This window comes from Gossypium raimondii, chromosome 12 (genome assembly GCF_025698545.1).
Source record: "Gossypium raimondii isolate GPD5lz chromosome 12, ASM2569854v1, whole genome shotgun sequence".
NCBI classification, from domain to species: Eukaryota; Viridiplantae; Streptophyta; class Magnoliopsida; order Malvales; family Malvaceae; genus Gossypium; species Gossypium raimondii.
Window position 1 is genome coordinate 4,048,516 of NC_068576.1, and position 17,820 is coordinate 4,066,335.

The 17,820-nt window shown below is 34.6% G+C and overlaps 3 protein-coding genes across 3 annotated transcripts; 1 reads left to right on the forward strand and 2 right to left on the reverse strand.

Annotated features, from left to right (window-relative positions):
- The first annotated feature begins 36 nt into the window (after window positions 1-36).
- LOC105762908 (type III polyketide synthase B) lies at window positions 37-1,547 on the forward strand. Its single transcript, XM_012580877.2, has 2 exons — window positions 37-381; window positions 519-1,547. Exons 1-2 carry the CDS (start codon window positions 198-200, stop codon window positions 1,523-1,525), a joined length of 1,191 nt encoding a protein of 396 aa, XP_012436331.1. The 5' UTR covers window positions 37-197; the 3' UTR covers window positions 1,526-1,547.
- Window positions 1,548-1,943: 396 nt separating this feature from the next.
- Window positions 1,944-5,549, reverse strand: LOC105762909 (uncharacterized). The gene is made up of 6 exons (XM_012580878.2): window positions 5,115-5,549; window positions 3,844-4,043; window positions 3,027-3,167; window positions 2,864-2,944; window positions 2,364-2,488; window positions 1,944-2,255 (listed from the first exon to the last, which is right to left on the reverse strand). Exons 1-6 carry the CDS (start codon window positions 5,335-5,337, stop codon window positions 2,207-2,209), a joined length of 819 nt encoding a protein of 272 aa, XP_012436332.1. The 5' UTR covers window positions 5,338-5,549; the 3' UTR covers window positions 1,944-2,206.
- A 3,419-nt stretch (window positions 5,550-8,968) lies between these two features.
- Window positions 8,969-10,040, reverse strand: LOC105762910 (transcription initiation factor TFIID subunit 14b). The gene is made up of 3 exons (XM_012580880.2): window positions 9,762-10,040; window positions 9,556-9,665; window positions 8,969-9,343 (listed from the first exon to the last, which is right to left on the reverse strand). The coding sequence occupies exons 1-3, from the start codon at window positions 9,859-9,861 to the stop codon at window positions 9,224-9,226; spliced, it is 330 nt and encodes a 109-aa protein (XP_012436334.1). The 5' UTR covers window positions 9,862-10,040; the 3' UTR covers window positions 8,969-9,223.
- Between the last annotated feature and the right edge of the window lie 7,780 nt (window positions 10,041-17,820).

Sequence of the window (17,820 nt, forward strand, 5' to 3'; positions counted from 1 at the left end):
TCATTTTTCTTAATAGGAAAGAATAATCCACAACTCCCTTTAAGCTTGCTCTAAAAAACTGTGCTTGCAGAAGCACCGAAAATATATATATAAATATATAGAGAGAGTAGCATACCATCAATACTCCTTTGCAGGTAAAACAGTTCCTATACAACCTCCCGAGGGAGTAAATTCAGTAACGTTTCAGGGAAGAAAATATGGGGAGTGAAGAGGAACCAAAAGAAGGTTTCCCGAAGATGGTGAACCCTGGGAAAGCCACAATTCTGGCTCTGGGAAAGGCTTTCCCTCACCAGCTTGTCATGCAAGAGTTTCTGGTTGATGGGTATTTTAAGAACACCAACTGCGATGACCCAGATCTCAGGAAGAAGCTAAGCCGACTCTGTAACACTACCAACTTCGACCTCTGATTCATTTTCCTTGCTATATTGCTAGTCTCCCCTCTCCCCTCTTCCTTTTGTTCAGTCTCAACTTAAGCGACAGTTATTTAACATATTTTCCTTCATTTTGGCTCTTGGCAGGCAAAACAACTACTGTTAAAACAAGGTATGTGGTAATGTCAGAAGAAATCCTGAAGCAGTATCCAGAGCTTGCCATTGAAGGACTCCCCACTGTGAAGCAACGATTGGATATCTGTAACGATGCTGTCACGGAGATGGCTGTTGAAGCCTCACGAGTTTGTATCAAAAAATGGGGCAGGCCTATATCAGACTTAACCCACTTAGTCTATGTTTCCTCGAGTGAAGCTCGGCTGCCTGGTGGTGACCTTTACTTGGCCAAAGGACTTGGACTCAGCCCTGAGACTCAACGTGTGATGCTCTATTTCATGGGCTGCTCTGGGGGTGCAGCTGGCCTTCGTGTAGCAAAAGACATTGCCGAAAACAATCCCGGAAGTCGGATCTTACTAGCTACTTCTGAAACTACCATTATTGGTTTCAAACCTCCAAGTGCAGATAGACCATATGATCTGGTTGGTGCAGCTCTTTTTGGCGATGGTGCTGGAGCTATGATCATTGGCTCTGATCCAGTTTTGAGCATTGAGAGACCTCTCTTTGAGCTTCACACTGCAATCCAGAATTTCTTGCCTGATACTGAGAAGACGATTGATGGGAAACTTACAGAAGAGGGGATTAGTTTCAAGCTTGCAAGGGAGCTTCCTCAGATAATTGAAGATAACGTTGAAAGTTTCTGTGAGAAGTTGATGGCAACCGTTGGATTGACTTACAAGGACTACAACAAGATGTTCTGGGCTGTTCATCCTGGTGGACCTGCAATCTTGAACAGAATAGAAAAACGACTAGATTTGTTTCCAGAGAAACTAAGTGCCAGTAGAAGAGCGTTGATGGATTATGGAAATGCTAGCAGTAACACAATTGTGTATGTGTTGGAATACATGATAGAAGAGATCTTGAAGAAGAAGCAGCAGAAGAAAGAGAGCCAAGAAGAAGAGAGTGAATGGGGATTGATTTTAGCTTTTGGACCTGGGGTTACCTTCGAGGGTATTCTTGCAAGAAACCTGACAGTATAAGAATAATGTCTTACAATTTCAAAGAAGCTGGATCTCCTATTATATAATCATAGTGAAAATCAATTATCATGCATGCAAAAGGAGACCTTAAGCATTTCATGTTTCATAAAGAATCTACGAAACTGAATACTCTAAATCGATACGATTATTATTTCTAGTATTCTGTCATTTGATTCTCTAAAAACTTAAGCCAAACTGATCTTTTTACATGCAATCTTGTAAACAGGTGGGAAAGTGAATTCTCAATGTCTCCAAAATATGACGGTTGATAATCATCTAAAGCCAGTTTCTGTTAAAGTATATTTTGGGACTGTAAGCTAGAACTTCTATTCATTTCCATCCAGACCTGTTAGATTATTACTTCAGATTAAAAATTGTACGCTAGCTGAGAGCCAATGCATATCATCACATGTAGGAATGGTCTACAATAATTAACTTCATATAAGCAAAAGATTAGCATTTGACGTAAAAAATCAATCCATCTACGAAATGTTTTCAATATATATCCACCGAAAGTTTCTGCACCCCGAAATTTACAAGCAATCCGCTAATTTCCAGTCATAAGAAACATGTCGAGAGCAAAAACCAGAACTTGAACTAGGATGCCTAGTCACATTTTTAACCGAGTAATACTTTTTTCGGCAAACAAGCTCATCGACCAAAGCAAAACAGAATCTTCACTTAAACTACTCCGGAGGGAAGACGGAGAACGAGCTGCCCTCCAAAGACACTGCAAAATATAAATAATTATATAAGTAAACATTAACAATGTTTCGGCAGACTATAGTATTAGTTATTATACTTGTATACCACACATTATAATGTATTTGTAACCAACCTCTTAATATAATAGTAACAGAAGTCTGCTAAAATGAAAGTTTGGACAATTTCCGAAATAAGAACCATGGAGGGCCACAATCCGTAACCCAGGGCTACCAGCAAGTGTCCTCGACTGTCTAAAACCTGTTGAAAGCAGTAGGAATGAATTAATATCTGAATGCAATTGCCCTCACAATAATTTACAATGACACTTCTCCAATCAGCATCATACAGAGGTTTCCCCTCCATGCAGAATTACTTATGTTGACATAAAATGCAGCTAACTGAAATGACATATATGAACATCTAGAACCAGACTCATCTAGGCAATATGCAATTAATTCGACCTTCAGGATCGTTCATCAAGCAGACTCAAGTTGTCTATTATTTCTAAAGCAGACAAAATTCAACCACAGACTAGCATCCATTTAGTGCTCCAACTAGGCCTCAATTTCAAAATTGCTAAACATTAATAAAAAGATAACCAAAACCAATCACATTCAAGTCGCAAGATCAAACCTGGAGAACCCAGTGAGCACAGCTGAGGAACCTTGCAACACCCAGTGCAAATACATAATGAGCTGTGAAAGGCTCAACAATCTGTAAGCACGAAGATGAGTTAGAGATGGTAATCTTATAAATAAACCTTCTAAATGTTTATCTATCATTAAGTAATTTATACCTTGGTATTTTGCATCACTCGCAGCTGGGGTAGAACTGAAACAGCTTCTAAATATACACAGAATGCCCAGAAAATCCGGTTCACTAGATTATGAGAAGTAGAGGGGTGAATAAATAGGGCAAGTGCAGCACATGGGGCAAGCTGCATTCAAACTCAAAAGTCAGGTTATGAATTCAAGAATGTGCTCAGAAAATCCACTTGAGCAACAAAGAGGACAATTGTGCAATTAATATGTATGTCCATGCGTTGCAACAAGAACAAGCTAATAATTTTCTTCAATTGGTTACATAACAGTATTTATTATATCAAAACAAGAAGGATGAGGTACAAGGTGACTTTCACATTGGAATTCGAAACAAACAGCACTAAGAACAACTGAAGACAAATGAGAACTCAATAGACAGAAGACCAGCACTGATCTAAAGAGCAACACGTGAAAAAGAAAAAGAGAACAAAGCATTTCAAATAATACGCAGATGTCTTATTTAAGAAACAGAGATTGAAAAGAAATAAAGTTTTATATTTTTTAAGAATATGCAGATCTCCAAACCAACAGGAAATCCCTGAAAACTACCATCATAGATTGGAGAAAATAATTAGCAATCTGCTTCTGTAAGCATACCAAGCACTTTCAAGATTACATACACCTCAGATGATAGAGAGCGTCGGCTCTACTGCAAAACATGGCCATCTATTGACTAGGAAAACACGAAAAACAGGATATATGGTTCATTTCTAAATTCAACAATATGTAGGACAGGGCTGCATACATATAATTGCAAGTAAATAAGAGTTCAAATGACTGATGAAAACTCACAACATAATATAAAGCAAAGTTGTCCTTGTCTTCCATGTAGCTGGACTTTAGTTTGAAACGGATCATATAAATAACCCATAAAGTTGTTGCCAATGTGGCCAAATCAAGTAGGGTATGTATATCATATTCCATGACAAAGCTACAATACAGCCTAACAGCTAAAAAGATAGCTGTTAGCTCTTGGGATTTGAGCGATAGCCCTGCAACCATTCAAATTTTTTTATTGAATGAGTAAAACCAATATTTTTGTCAACAAAGACTTTCTTTGCATGCTTAACCAATAATCTAGGGTTACCTAATTCAATCATTTATGTCGTGTAAACAGTTGACCAAGACTAATAGGCATACAGCATTTTAACAACCAAAAAGTATTAAGCATACCAGGATTGTCATAGATGTGAGAAAGGGAACAAGTATTTGTGCTCCAAAAACAACATTTATTTGTCAATCAAACATTCTTGTCATACGTACAGTTAGGGGAAACCCTAAAAATTGCATTAGATACTCATGCAAAAAGAATTAGCATATTGATTGAACGGGAATATAGTTTCCCATTCCTAATCTGTACAATATTAGTTTCGATCAAATTATACATTGCAGCATACAAGGCCCTTGTAATTCTCTAGTACCTAGCTTGGTTATTTAGTGTATTAACACAAGAGAAAGGTTTATTATTACACGAGTAAAAAAACATTTTGTCATAACATAAAGAATAATTAGTACAAATTTAAACTTGAAATTAAAAGGAGAAGCAAAACTTAGTAAAAAAAGATATCTTCAAAATAAGTTAAAACTTTCCTCCCCTTTTCTTAAAACAAAAGAAGTCATGTGAGTGACTAAAAATTACCAAGTGAAATTAGTTTATTGCTACCAAATGAAGCATAAGAGGCTTATCCAAAAGATTGATGATGTAGCTTCCTTAAACTAGCAAAAAAAAAAAAAGGTTTTAAAAATGGTTTCACTTTGCATCAAGAAGAAACCCTTCAATGTAAATTGATATGATACCCTATAATGATTATTAACACCCCAAATATATATATAATTCTAGGCATCGGAAATAAAATAATTTCTCATCAAAGCCTGCCACAAGACCAAACCCAAACCTTTAAAATTTTGCAAATTAGTCATTACCCTTCATGAGTTTCTTAAATTACTAAATTAGGGTAAAAGCATCCATGTATTAAGTTTAAGCTACAAATTAATCAAAAACAATTCTAATAACAAATCTAGAATTCTTTTATCAAAAAGATTCGAGCTTTATTCGTAATTACCAGCACAAGTCTTCTCCTTAATAAGCTTATAGATAAGGACAGAGATTCCGATGGAGTGGACAGCCTCGGCGGCGACGAAGAGATTGTCATGGTCGTGTACGATGAATCGAAGAAGAACAAGCGCTGCCATCCCCGATACTACCCCCAAAAAAGCCTTCACCTTCGGCGGCTGTCGTCTCACCCACATCGACAGCGCGCGGATCGGCCTCTGCTGTACCCTCATGTTTTTTTTCTTTGTTCTCGAGAAAGAGAGAAAGCGTGGGAAAATTTTGGGATTTGTGGATTGCTAATGCGAGTCTATTGGGAGTTGACGTAAGAATTAATTTTTCTCCTACTAATCCATATCTTAAATTTACCGAGAATAAATCAGATTAAAAAAAATTGGGGGGTTTTGTCTTGGGTTTGGAATAATGGATCTGAATTAAAGTATGTTTGGTGACCAACAATTAAACTACTTGCCTACAATGTTAAATTAGTGTTAAAACATTACACTTGGGATAATGTAATCAACCAAAATCTTGACTTTGGATATCTCCCTCTGACTTCGATGGAGTTTGACCAACAAACAGTTAAAAAGAGAGTTAGCTTACCATCTTTGATCCGACCATTCTTTTGTTTTCATTACCACCACCACTCTTTTGTTACGTTGTTGTTGTTATTTTGCAATTTCTCTATTCCAAAACAAATTTGGAATATCAAATGTACTAAGGTATGTTGAATTTTTTAATTTTTTTAATGTATTTTGAGGATTTTAGGAGATTCATAAATGTTTAAATATTAAAACAATTTTGAGTATTTTAGCAGCAAAACTAGGGGAGGTTTAAATGATTCTAACTTCGCCTAATCATCTCGCCCAATAAACATATTCACCTAAAGACCAATGAAAGGTAGCTCCGGTGAAGGCTCTACACAATATATTTCTATTGTTGATAAAAGTATTATGGAGGTTCTTATATAGAAAGTCAGGTTGTATTTTCTTCTTTCTACTCAAATGTAAAAAATTAGTCTTTGTACTTTTGTTTAAAAGTTCATCTATTTTATTGTTAAAAATTAGTCCATGTACGTTAATATAAGGTACATATGACACATCACATGTTATTACCTAGTTATTTCATCAACCACACTAATTTTTAACCGTGCAAATAGGTGAAATTTTAACAAAAATGATCCATCTGCTCATTAATCTAATGTAAAAGGACTGACTTGTCTATTTTATTAGTAAAGAGAATAAAATACAATTTAACCCTTAATATAAAAATAATTTCTATAGTACTTTTGCTCACTTCTATTTTTTTGAAATAATATAAATATTCCTATAATAATTTTACCTACTTTTACTTTTTTTTAAAGTAAAAAACCAATGTGTTACTTTAACTAATAGACGTAACTTCTCCTACTTTTACCCATTTCTATCTTTATGATACTTTTTATTTTTATTTTTAAGTAAAAAAACACGGTGTAACATCTCCTATTAAGATTCTTCCTAGCCCTTCAGATGGTGCTGCATAGATGCGTAATCACGGAGCTTTGTTAATGACTGGTTCGCCGAAATGTCAGCTGCATTATTAGCTTCACGAAAAACATGTTGAATTTTTGCGTCTGTCATTGTCTACTGAGTTCCTTTATGTTCCTCATTAAAGCCAAATTATTGCCCACGGTATTTTCCCCATTCACCATTCTAGCTACCGCCAAACTATCACTCTCCACCGATACCTTGCAAAACCCACTACCCCAACCAATTTTTTATTTGTAATACTTTGCCCAAAAGCCTATAATTTAAAGGGTAAGTACATTAATTTCACGATTTATATTTACTTCATATTTAATTAGTGCTTCAACTTTGAAGATTCTAAGATTTAATTAGTATTTAAACTTACAAATAGTAACTCAAATTGATTCCTTTTAGATATATGATTAATTTGTTAAAATATATTGACGTGGCACTAACAATCAATAACATGATAATATGTAACAGTTTCACATTTTGACACATAATAAAAATAAAAATATATATTTAATAAATTTTAATTATTTTATTTTTAATCTTTCATAATATTTTAATTATTAATTTTAAAATTTAAAATTATTTATAATTCTAAAATAAATTTGTATACTTATTTAATAATATTTTAAAAAATCACTCTAGAATGAATCTAGACAAAAGGTTATTCATGTTTATTTGAACATGGACAATCATTTGTTCAAGTTCATTATGGATGTTTTAATAATTTTAGTAAGTTCAATATTTTTATAAATCTTAATAATTTTAAATAATTTCCTATGATTTTTTAGATTGATATTGGATATGATTTTTAAAAGATTATTTGTTTTTGGGTTTTATAATTTAAAATATTTATTAACATAACCAGTCACATCAACACTTAACAATAGAAATAGATGGAAACTTTAACAAAATGATTAGTTTGCCATTTGATCTAGTACACATGGATTAGTTTGTCTATTTTTTAGTAGAGAGGGAAAAATACAATTCGACTCTTAGTATAGGGCCTCCGTGCTACTTTTACCTAATATTACTCATCCATTAATTTCATGTCACTTAAAAGATTTTGAAAAAAAAACAACTAAATCATCACTTAACAGCACAAATAGATGGCCAATTTGAATTTTTTTTTTTACGTATAGGGGCTAATTTGCACATTTTTTAGTATAAGGGGTAAAATGTAATTTGACTCCTAATACAAATGTCTCGATGGTTTTATTGACCTTAGACCTGACATTAAACCTATCCATGGACAAAGTAGCCTACTCCACTCGGCCCCACTTGGGCAAAACTCTTTGTCTTTAGGTAAACTCGAATTTAAATTAAGTATTTTAAAATATTATTTAAATTTAATTATAAAAATATATAAATATAAAATAATTTTTAATTTTTAATTTTTAAACAATAATATGAATTTTTGCATTGGGCCTCTTTAGTAGAACTCAATTAATTGTATGAGGATTTTTTTTCCAAGATTATGTTGTTAGTGTTATTAAAAATATTCTTGAATATGTTGTATGTAATTATTAAATTAGTGTTTTAGTTTTTGGATTATATATTATTAAGAATTATTAAATTTATTAGTATTATTCCTAATATTAATAATCCTCAAATGATAAGTCCATTGCAATGGAACAATTAATTCGACCAAGATAGTCATCATATTGGTTCAAAAATACAAATAGAGGAGTGTTTGAAAACTTGGATGATACTGACAATGGAATCATATTGAAATGCTATTGACAACAACGAGTTGAGGACCCCATTTCCATATACAATAATTTAGAAGAGCATTCAAAGGACTGATTTAAGTATCTAGGGAGAGCCCTTTGATCAGGCAGCTTTATTGAAAATTTCAGATCTAATGACACGTTTCAAGTGCAACAAATAAATGGCAGTCTAGTAGATAATATGATACAAGTTTGAAAGCCAAATTCTACCACTTTCAGAGTAACATTGAAACAAAAGTAACTAATCAAGTAGCCCAATTTTTTTAACCATCTATAACAGAATAGTAAAGATTCATCAGCCATGCATCCTCTGGCAAATGGCCATAACCTAACCAAATAAACAAAGACCATTAAAAGCAAAAAGAAGATGATATGAATTTTTCTTAATTAGCTGCTCATATTTACAAAAGACGTGATTTTAATCTTTATCATCATGCTTCTTTTACATTTAATAGTTAAAATATTGTGCCCATAGTTCTTGGTTTGTTCCTCTGTCCCTCAAAAACAACTTATTGCCACTTTAAACTCTTAGTCTTTTGGGATTAGACTAAATCATTGTCATGAGTTTTCCTAGCATGACAGTGAACTGTAGCACCGCATCTAATCAGAAAACTGCAAAAATCTAAAATTTAAGGACTAGTTCTTATTTTCCACTATATTTTACTTTCAGGCAGTTTATACTTGTATATCTTCAAGGAGCACTAGGCAGAAACTGGTGCTTTTCAATTAGTGAATTTACCTTCTATTAAAGAAAGAAATTGTAGATACTGTTCCTTTTGCCATGCTTTTATTAGTACAGAGCTTAAAAGCCATGAGAAGTCTTAGAAAATACATATCTCAGTTACATTACTATGGTATCACGTGCCTTTGCCGCGAAATCAGTTTAAACTGGAAGTGGAAGTCTCAAAATTTCCAGGACTATTCAGAGTGGTGAACTGTTGATTCTGCCCGTCGGTCAAGCTAATTTGTCGTCTGAGCTTAGCAATATGAGCTTGTACCTACACATTCCAGTTAAAATATCCAAACATTTGAATTTCTTGACATCTCTATGTGATAATGGTCCAATTATTTTGAAAAGATGTCAGTGAACAAGTTTGTGAACAAACCAAATGTAACTGGAAGCAGAAAAAGTAAAGATGCTTTGCATTTCACATTTCACATTTCACAAACATGAAACTCATCCTAGGAAGTAAAAATCATGCTTGCTTACTTGCTGACGAGCAGCTACAAGTTGTAATAGCTCATCTGCTTCAGAGAAATTCAAGAACCACGGGCTTAGGGGATGGTCCTTGGTGTCACCTCTCTTCTTTTTACTTTCATCTTCAGTTGATATTGCAAGCAATTTAGAAGTATCCTCATGAAACATAAGCATAACACCAAACAAAAAACTTCAAAAGAGAAGGCATAGGAATAAACCTGGCGGTGGTAAAGTAACACGAGCTAAAAAACTCTCTGGCGGTTCTGTGAATACAATCTCATCATAGGATTCCACAACAACAGGTTTCTTAGTCGACATGGGGCCAGATTCATCTTCTGGGTATAACTTCAGATGATGTTATCTGGACAATAAAATTTTACCATCAGCATTTTGCCTTGAGGCTTTATTTAGATTTTTGGTTTTCACTAATGGAATGGGCGATGTTAAACAATGCGACAAAGGTAGAAACAGAATGCTTAAAGTTTCAATTTTCATTCAATCTTTTTCCTCATGAGAATACTTGAGCTAGGGTATTTATACTACAAGGAATATTGTTGGTAACAACAATAATAACAGCAGTAACCACATTAATTGCTAGTAACTGACTTAACAAACAATATTTATCTTAACATTTCCCTGGTTTTCTAACTTTTTTTCTGAATTGATCTTCACTTTACAACACTCGCAATGCTTCTTTAAAAGTAGAAAACTGTTTTGGTGTAATTAGCTTTGTGAGCACATCAGCCACCTGTCTTTCTGATGGAAGAAAATTGATCTACAGCATGCCATCAAGAACTTTTTCACGCACAAACTGATAATTAATTTCCACTTTAGCATGATGAGTAGAGTTTGCAGCCATTGCCACTATTGATGTGTTATCACACCATACAACTAGTGGTTGTTTTACAAACACACCAATCTCATTTAGTAGTTGCTTTACCCATAACAACTCAGAAACACAATTTGCTAGGCTTCGATACTCAGCTTCTAATGAGGATTTGGACATAACAACTTTCTTCTTGGAGCACCATGCAATTGGATTGGAACCAAGATAAATGCAATATCCCGTAGTTGATCTTCTATCTTCAACAGTAGAGGCCTAATCAACCTCAGAATAGCCAACTAGGTCAAGCTGTCCTTTTGTGAAATATAAACCATAATTCATAATGCCATTCTAATACCTTAACACTCTCTTTACAGCCTTCCAATGAGTGTCACAAGGTGCATTCATATACTGACTAAGCTTGTTGACACAGAATGCAATCTCTGGTTGTGTAATGCACACATATTATAGTTTGTCAATAACACTCCGATATTCGTGAACATCAACAAGTGGACTACCATTTGCAACAGTCAACTTTGGAGTGCCTACCATAGATGTGGGAGTAGCAATGGCTGCAACCATACCTGTGCTATGAAGCAAATCTGAAGCATACTTCTTCTGAGAGAGAAACAAATCACCACAAGAGGTGCGGTGAACCTCTATACCCAGAAAAAAGTAAAGTTCACCCATGTCTTTGAGAGAGAACTTGTTGTGAAGCTGCTTGATGACCTGGCTGATTTCTTCAGATGAGCTACCTGTCACAACTCTATCATCTACATACACCATTAAATAAACTATTGAGGCATCAACTATTCAAAAAAACAGTGATGGATCAACTTTAAAAGCTTGAAAACCAAGGTGCTCCACCAAATGTTGCCTCAAGGTATGAAACCAGGCTCGAAAAGCCTATTTTAAATCATACAATGCCTTGTTCAATTTACACACACACTATTCTCCATTGACTCCGTGCATCTCAAAACCTTGTGGCTGATCCATATAAATTTCCTCAGTCAATGTGTCATTAAGGAAAGCATTATTTACATCAACTTGCCTTAACACCCATCCATTAATAACATCAATTGCCAAAATAGTTTGTCTTGTTACAACTCGAACCACAGGGCTAAAAGTATCAAAAAAATTAGAACTAGCATGTTAAGAAAACCCCTTAGCCACTAGCCTTGCTTTATACCTGTCCACAGACCCATCAAGCTTATTCTTCACTCTGAACAACCACTTACAACCAATTGATCTCCTAGAAGGTGAGAGAGGGCAAAGGCTTCAAATATTATTTCTGAGAAGAACTTGTAACTCATTATTCACTGCACCTTGTCAGTGAGGCAAGCTCATTGCTTTATGAATATCAGTAGGTACAGTAGCAAATAAACCATCAGTAGGCACAATATCAGATGAACTAGTTACCTTAGTGACATATGCTTTTGGTTTAAAGGTTCCTACTTTGCTATGAGTAACCATAGAATGAGTATTAGTGGCCTGAGATGGCTGACTTTGAGTTGGACACTGAGTTGGTGGATGGGAAATAGATAACACACTATTAGAAGGTGAAGATGTTGACACACTAAGAGAAGTTGATACAGAAGCTTAATTCATTGGTGTATTAGATGAAAAAGATAAATTTGTGGACTCGTGAGGTGAAACTTGATTTGCAAATAAAGATGATGGAACTATAACTAATTTAGAACTAGATTATACAGTTGAAGGACTACAAGACAACTTGGATGTATGTAGAATACTTTTAAATGGAAAAATACTATCATGAAACGTGACATGATGAGACACAAACACCCTACCTGAAGGATCTCGACACATATAACCTTTATGTTGAGGAGAATGACCTAAGAATATACATAGAGGTTATCAAAATTTAAGTTTGTTAGTGTTATAAGGCCTAAGGTTAGGAAAACATAAACAACCAAAAACTCTATATGGCAGATAATTAGGTTTAACACAAAAAAGTTTTTCATAATGAGAGATACTGCCTAGAGATAAATAGGGTAACTTGTTTACCAGATAATCAGGTTTAACACTCTAAGATGCATGCTTGAGCCAGCATGAAAAGACCAAATTCCACAACTTGTCTGTATTTTTGCTCAACAATACCATTTTACTCAGAGGTGTAAAGACACGTGAGCCTGTGAGAGATACCTCCTTGTGACAGATACCATTTCAATGCTTGAAACTCATCCCCACCATCTGTTGGAAGCACTTTTAATTTGACCCCAAGTATTCTTTTAGCTTGTTGGTGAAATTGGGAAAAACTGTAGCAACATCTGACTTTTTCTTCAAAAAATAAAGCATGTGTATCTAGTATAAACATCTGTAAAAGCAACATAATAAGAGAAACCATTTGAAGAGGAGTAGTGTATTCTGATTTAAAAGCAGAAAAATACAATTTATGTTCTTTGCCTAGATCGCAAGCAACACAATCAACCAATTTTTTATTATCACACACAAGTACATTACAATGAGTCAAAGCTTTCTTAAGTGTAACTAAACATGAATGCCCTAGTCTAGCATGCCATACAACTAAAAGAACGGATTTGACAGTAGTAAGACACTGTGTTGAAGTAGCAAGTACATTAGATTTGACAGCAGCATTTAAATGTAATTTATAAAGACCATCATGAATTGATCCTTGAAGAAGCACATCTTGAGTCTGCAAATCACGCACTTGACATTTAGTAGGAAAAAACTCAAACACCACCTGATTATCCTTTACAAATTTAGACACAGACATCATATTTTTAATAATACTAGGCACAAACAAGAGAGACCTCATATACAATGGACAAGAACAAAGAAGTAAAGATGTTTGACTAGTATGGAGAATAGGTAAGGCAGATCCATTACCTACATACACTTTACTTGGGGCATTGTATGGAGTACTTTGTTCCATTGTTGAAGCTGAGTGAGTGAGATGATGTGCGGCACTAGAGTCTGGATACCAAGCATTATCTCCAACAATGTCAGGCTTAGCAACATAAGCTTGAGGATTAGGACTCAAGACAGAAGTGGTTATTGAAGCACTTTTAGGCTGCAATGTTGTACAAAACGGGTTGAACCATACATTTGCAAGAGTTGGAGAAGGTGAGAAAACCCAATTTCCATATGAAGACATTGTAGGAGAAGATATTAGTAAACTAAATACAAGCTCCCACAATGGCATTGATGATCCATTACCAAACATACACACATTTTCTTGTGGAGACCGATAACCAGTACTCTTGTATTTAGCATCAAAGCTATGATAGCAATGATCAATGAGATGCCATGTTTTTCCATAAAGCTGGCACTGAATGAGAGAGCCAGATATGCGACCATGTCCTTGGCCACGTGAAGAACCCGAAGTAGGATGATAAGTAGGAGTTGAATCACTATCTACCACTGAAGCAATCTTTTGATGAGAAACCATATTTGCTAAACTAGGAATCTTAACTATAGTAGATTACATCCATGCTTCAGCATCAAGAAGCATAGTAGTAATATTTCGAACTCTAGAAGGTAGTTGACTTCCTATTATGACAGTTATAACTTATTCATACTCAGGAGATAAACCATTGAGAATAGCAGTAACATGCTTATGCTCACTATTGATCTCACCATAACTAGCAAGACTATCACAGTAGCCTTTAACCTTCATCAAGAAATCCTCCAATGATAAATCTCCCTTACGCTAGGAATAGAGAGCACGTCTATAGAATATTAACGTAGACATGGTCTTACTACCATATATAGTAGCAAGCATATTCATATCTGTAACTGGAATCCAAGCCAATAAGTTGAGGTAACACAATTTGGCTAATAGAAGAAAGAAGCCAAGATGCAAGCACGCTATCCTGTTGCTCGTACAGCACTAAAGTAGGATTTTCTTGAAGCACACCATTTTCATCATAGATCATTGATGGAGGAACAACAGTTTGATGATCAAGAAAATGTTGCAACTTGTAAGTTTTTATTACAAGTAGTAACTGTTGACGCCATAGTAGATAATTGGAGTCATCAAGAAGAATATTAATCTTCTTGGTAGAAAAGAAATGACTATCAAAAACTAAATTAGAAACTATTTTTGGTGCAGTGGGAACAGTCATGAATGCTTCATAGGTCCTCAAAAATCTGTAAAGAGAGGGAGCTTTGATACCATGTTAAACAATGCAACAGAGATAGAAACAGAATGCTTAAAGTTTCAATTTTCATTCAATCTTTTTCCTCATGAGAATACTTGAGCTAGGGCATTTATACTACAAGAAATATTGTTGCTAACAACAATAATAACATCACTAACCACATTAACTTCTAGTAACTAACTTAACAAATAATATTTATCTTAACAGGTGATATGTGATTTTGATAGCAAGAATTGTCAGTTAAACAAGTGAGAAATTGTCATCTAGTAGAATAAATGGAGAATAAAAAGAAGACCATGCAAAAAAAAGCGATAGCTGAGCAGCAAATTGATTAAACAAAAAAAACCATGGAGGACAAGCCAGAAAATGGCGGCAAAGGATTTAATAGCACTATCGGAAGACGAATCCAACATCCCAGATAATCTGAAGCTATTGGTTCAACGGTTGATGTAGCCCTGTTGCAACGCAGAAAGCTTCATTCTCTTTGAAATTTTTCGTCCTCGAAGCTCTTGCAACAGAGAGAAAATGACGAAGAAAACAATGGAAATATAACATGAATTTTTTTTCAAATATTTAGGTACGTCAATTTGGTGGAGAAGGTGGGCTTAAGAAATTTATTTACGAAAAGATTACTTTTGAATTGCAGTTGAATTGATTCTAGGTTACTGTCAGACTGTTGTTCTACTTTGTGGCATGCCCATCTTATTCTAATTCTTTTTTTTCCTTCTTTTTGTTTGGGTTTATTTTTATTTGAGGGTTAATGACATAAGCGCGTGATTTAGAGGAATGCTTGAATTTAGACACATTTATAAAACTGGGATCTCATAAAAATAAAATAAACCAAATGGAGGATTATATATACGAGAAGAGAGAATTTTACAAGTAATTTTATTTTCCTAAATTTGTTGAATCAATAAATAGATAATTACTTTAAGAAAATGATTACTACGTACTAAACACATTATGTACAATGCAATAGAAATCGGAACTGTATCAGGCACTACTTCAATAGCAAATTCAATTTCCCTTTCAGAAGATAAACCAAGCAATTCTTCGAGAAACACATCAGTGAATTCTTGAACTGCCAGAATTTGTTCTATTTTAGATCCCAATGCCCTGGTATCCAAAGTATAAGCTAAATACGCTTCACATTTTTCTTGCTGACATAACTGATATAATATTCGTCGAAGAGTCAAATCTGCCTCAACATTTATCAGTTCACTGTCCCCACACTACAATTATATTTTTTCTGTTTACAATTGACCATAGCATCAGGCAAAGTTAAATAATCCATACTGAGAATTATATCAAATTCATCAAACGGTAACAACATTAGATTAGCTGGAAACTCACGGTCTCGGATTTTCAGTGGACAATCTTTACAAATTTTATTGACAATTACAGATTGACCTAATTGGTTTGTTACCCTAATGTTAAATTATGTCAATTCTACTAGCATATTTCTTTCAACTACTAATGTAGTGTAAATGTATGAATAAGTTGATCCAATCAAAGCATACATAGAAACATCAAAAAGAGAAAATGTACCAGCAATGACGTCGGAAGCAAAATCAATCAAATAATTGCATCTATTTTACAATATCAACAGCATATACTATATTGTCATCATGATCACAATTCAATAATATAAAAGTTCAACATATAATTTTTTACATTTTAATCTCTATTAATAAAATCAGACTCAAGGGTGGATACTCGGATCAATCCACCAACACTCCAATATATGCACCAAAGTGTTGACCAGGCATAAATGCACCGATCCCACCAACCACACTAGAATATACCTATATCCTTAAGGAATTTGAGCTAGTGATACATTCTCAACTCCCAGGATATAAGAGAACTATCACAATATATATACGTATAGCGTTGAATCTCTTACCAACTAAAACAAACCTTATAACATGTCAATTATATCCTTGACTCTATTCGACAAAGTTAAAAGCGCAATTTCTATAACACCCCTAACCCGTATCCATCGCTGGAATCGGGTTACGGAGCATTACCGGAGTTTACAAATCAAACAAATAGAAATTTCAAACATTTCATATCATATAATATTCAGGTCAAAAACCAATCACACTCATACGTACTGTCCCTTATTCGAGCCCTCGAGGCCCAAAATACTCGTTAGAAACAAGTCGGGACTAATTCAGAAACTCAGAGAATTTTTCGGAATACATTAAAAATTTTCAAAGCTGCAGGAGTCACACGGCCAATAGACACGCCCGTGTCTTAGGTCGTGTGGATATTCGAAATAGGGACACACGACCATGTCCCAGCCCGTGTCTGTACCCGTGTAACTCTCTGACTTGGGTCACACGGCTAAGCCACAAGCCCATGTGCCAGGTCATGTACCCTTTAAAATGGCCTTGCACGCCCGTGTGCTAGCCGTGTGTCTCACACAGCCGAGTCATACGACCGTGTGTTTGGCCATGTGGACCTAAAATGTGCCGTAAACAACAAATTTATCATTTCCTACATGCTTAGACATTAAACAACTCAAAAACCATTCATTTAACCATTTCAAAATATGATCAAACGCATTCAAATCCAAATTATAAACCAATTTCAATCCATTTTGCCTAGTTCATAATCACTTAAACACTAACTTAAATTCACATGTACATATCTAGATTTAGTTCAATTTACCATGTCATAATATGGCTTCAAAAACAAACACAAGATTATATATATACCAAACCAATATTAAACTTATAACCTCATTTACAATCCATCCACAAAATAACTATTATTTAGACACCCTAGGTACATGTTGTACCTAACTTGCGCACTGAAAACAAAACCGTACGTTGAGTAAAACTCAGTGGTATTTCTATAATTCGAATATTTAAAGACATAATGATATAATATGCACATATTAATTATAAGCACAATTGAATATTTAAAACCACATTTATTCATACAATCTCATTAGCCACTTAATACTCATTTCATAAATACTATACTCAATTCTCATCACTTGCTATATAATAGCTTTTCACATTCTCTTTTCAATTCACTATATCACTTCCATTTCTCATACTATGTCATACCATTATCAATTATAGAACTTTATTATTTATTTACCCCTATTAACACGACTCGGACTCAGACGGATATACGGATCCAACCAACACACCAGTTTGACACTTAATGCATCATCGGATAGATCCGAAGTAATATGCACCCAGCACTATATGCATTTGACACCCAGCGTCTCATCAGTTAAACCGAAATAAATTGGCACCCAGTGCCTCAAGACTCGAAGTCGAAGAAATCCCTGAACTC

Coding starts and splice junctions, on each gene's coding strand:
- LOC105762908 (XM_012580877.2), top strand. CDS start 198: ATGGGGAGTGAAGAGGAACCAAAAGAAGGTTTCCCGAAGATGGTGAAC. Junction 382..518: donor GAAGAAGCTAAGCCGACTCT/GTAACACTACCA, acceptor GGCTCTTGGCAG/GCAAAACAACTACTGTTAAA.
- LOC105762909 (XM_012580878.2), bottom strand. CDS start 5,337: ATGAGGGTACAGCAGAGGCCGATCCGCGCGCTGTCGATGTGGGTGAGA. Junction 4,044..5,114: donor TAAGGAGAAGACTTGTGCTG/GTAATTACGAAT, acceptor GAATGGTTGCAG/GGCTATCGCTCAAATCCCAA. Junction 2,945..3,026: donor GAGTGATGCAAAATACCAAG/GTATAAATTACT, acceptor TCGTGCTTACAG/ATTGTTGAGCCTTTCACAGC.
- LOC105762910 (XM_012580880.2), bottom strand. CDS start 9,861: ATGTCGACTAAGAAACCTGTTGTTGTGGAATCCTATGATGAGATTGTA. Junction 9,666..9,761: donor TGTTACTTTACCACCGCCAG/GTTTATTCCTAT, acceptor TATCAACTGAAG/ATGAAAGTAAAAAGAAGAGA. Junction 9,344..9,555: donor TTGTAGCTGCTCGTCAGCAA/GTAAGCAAGCAT, acceptor TGGAATGTGTAG/GTACAAGCTCATATTGCTAA.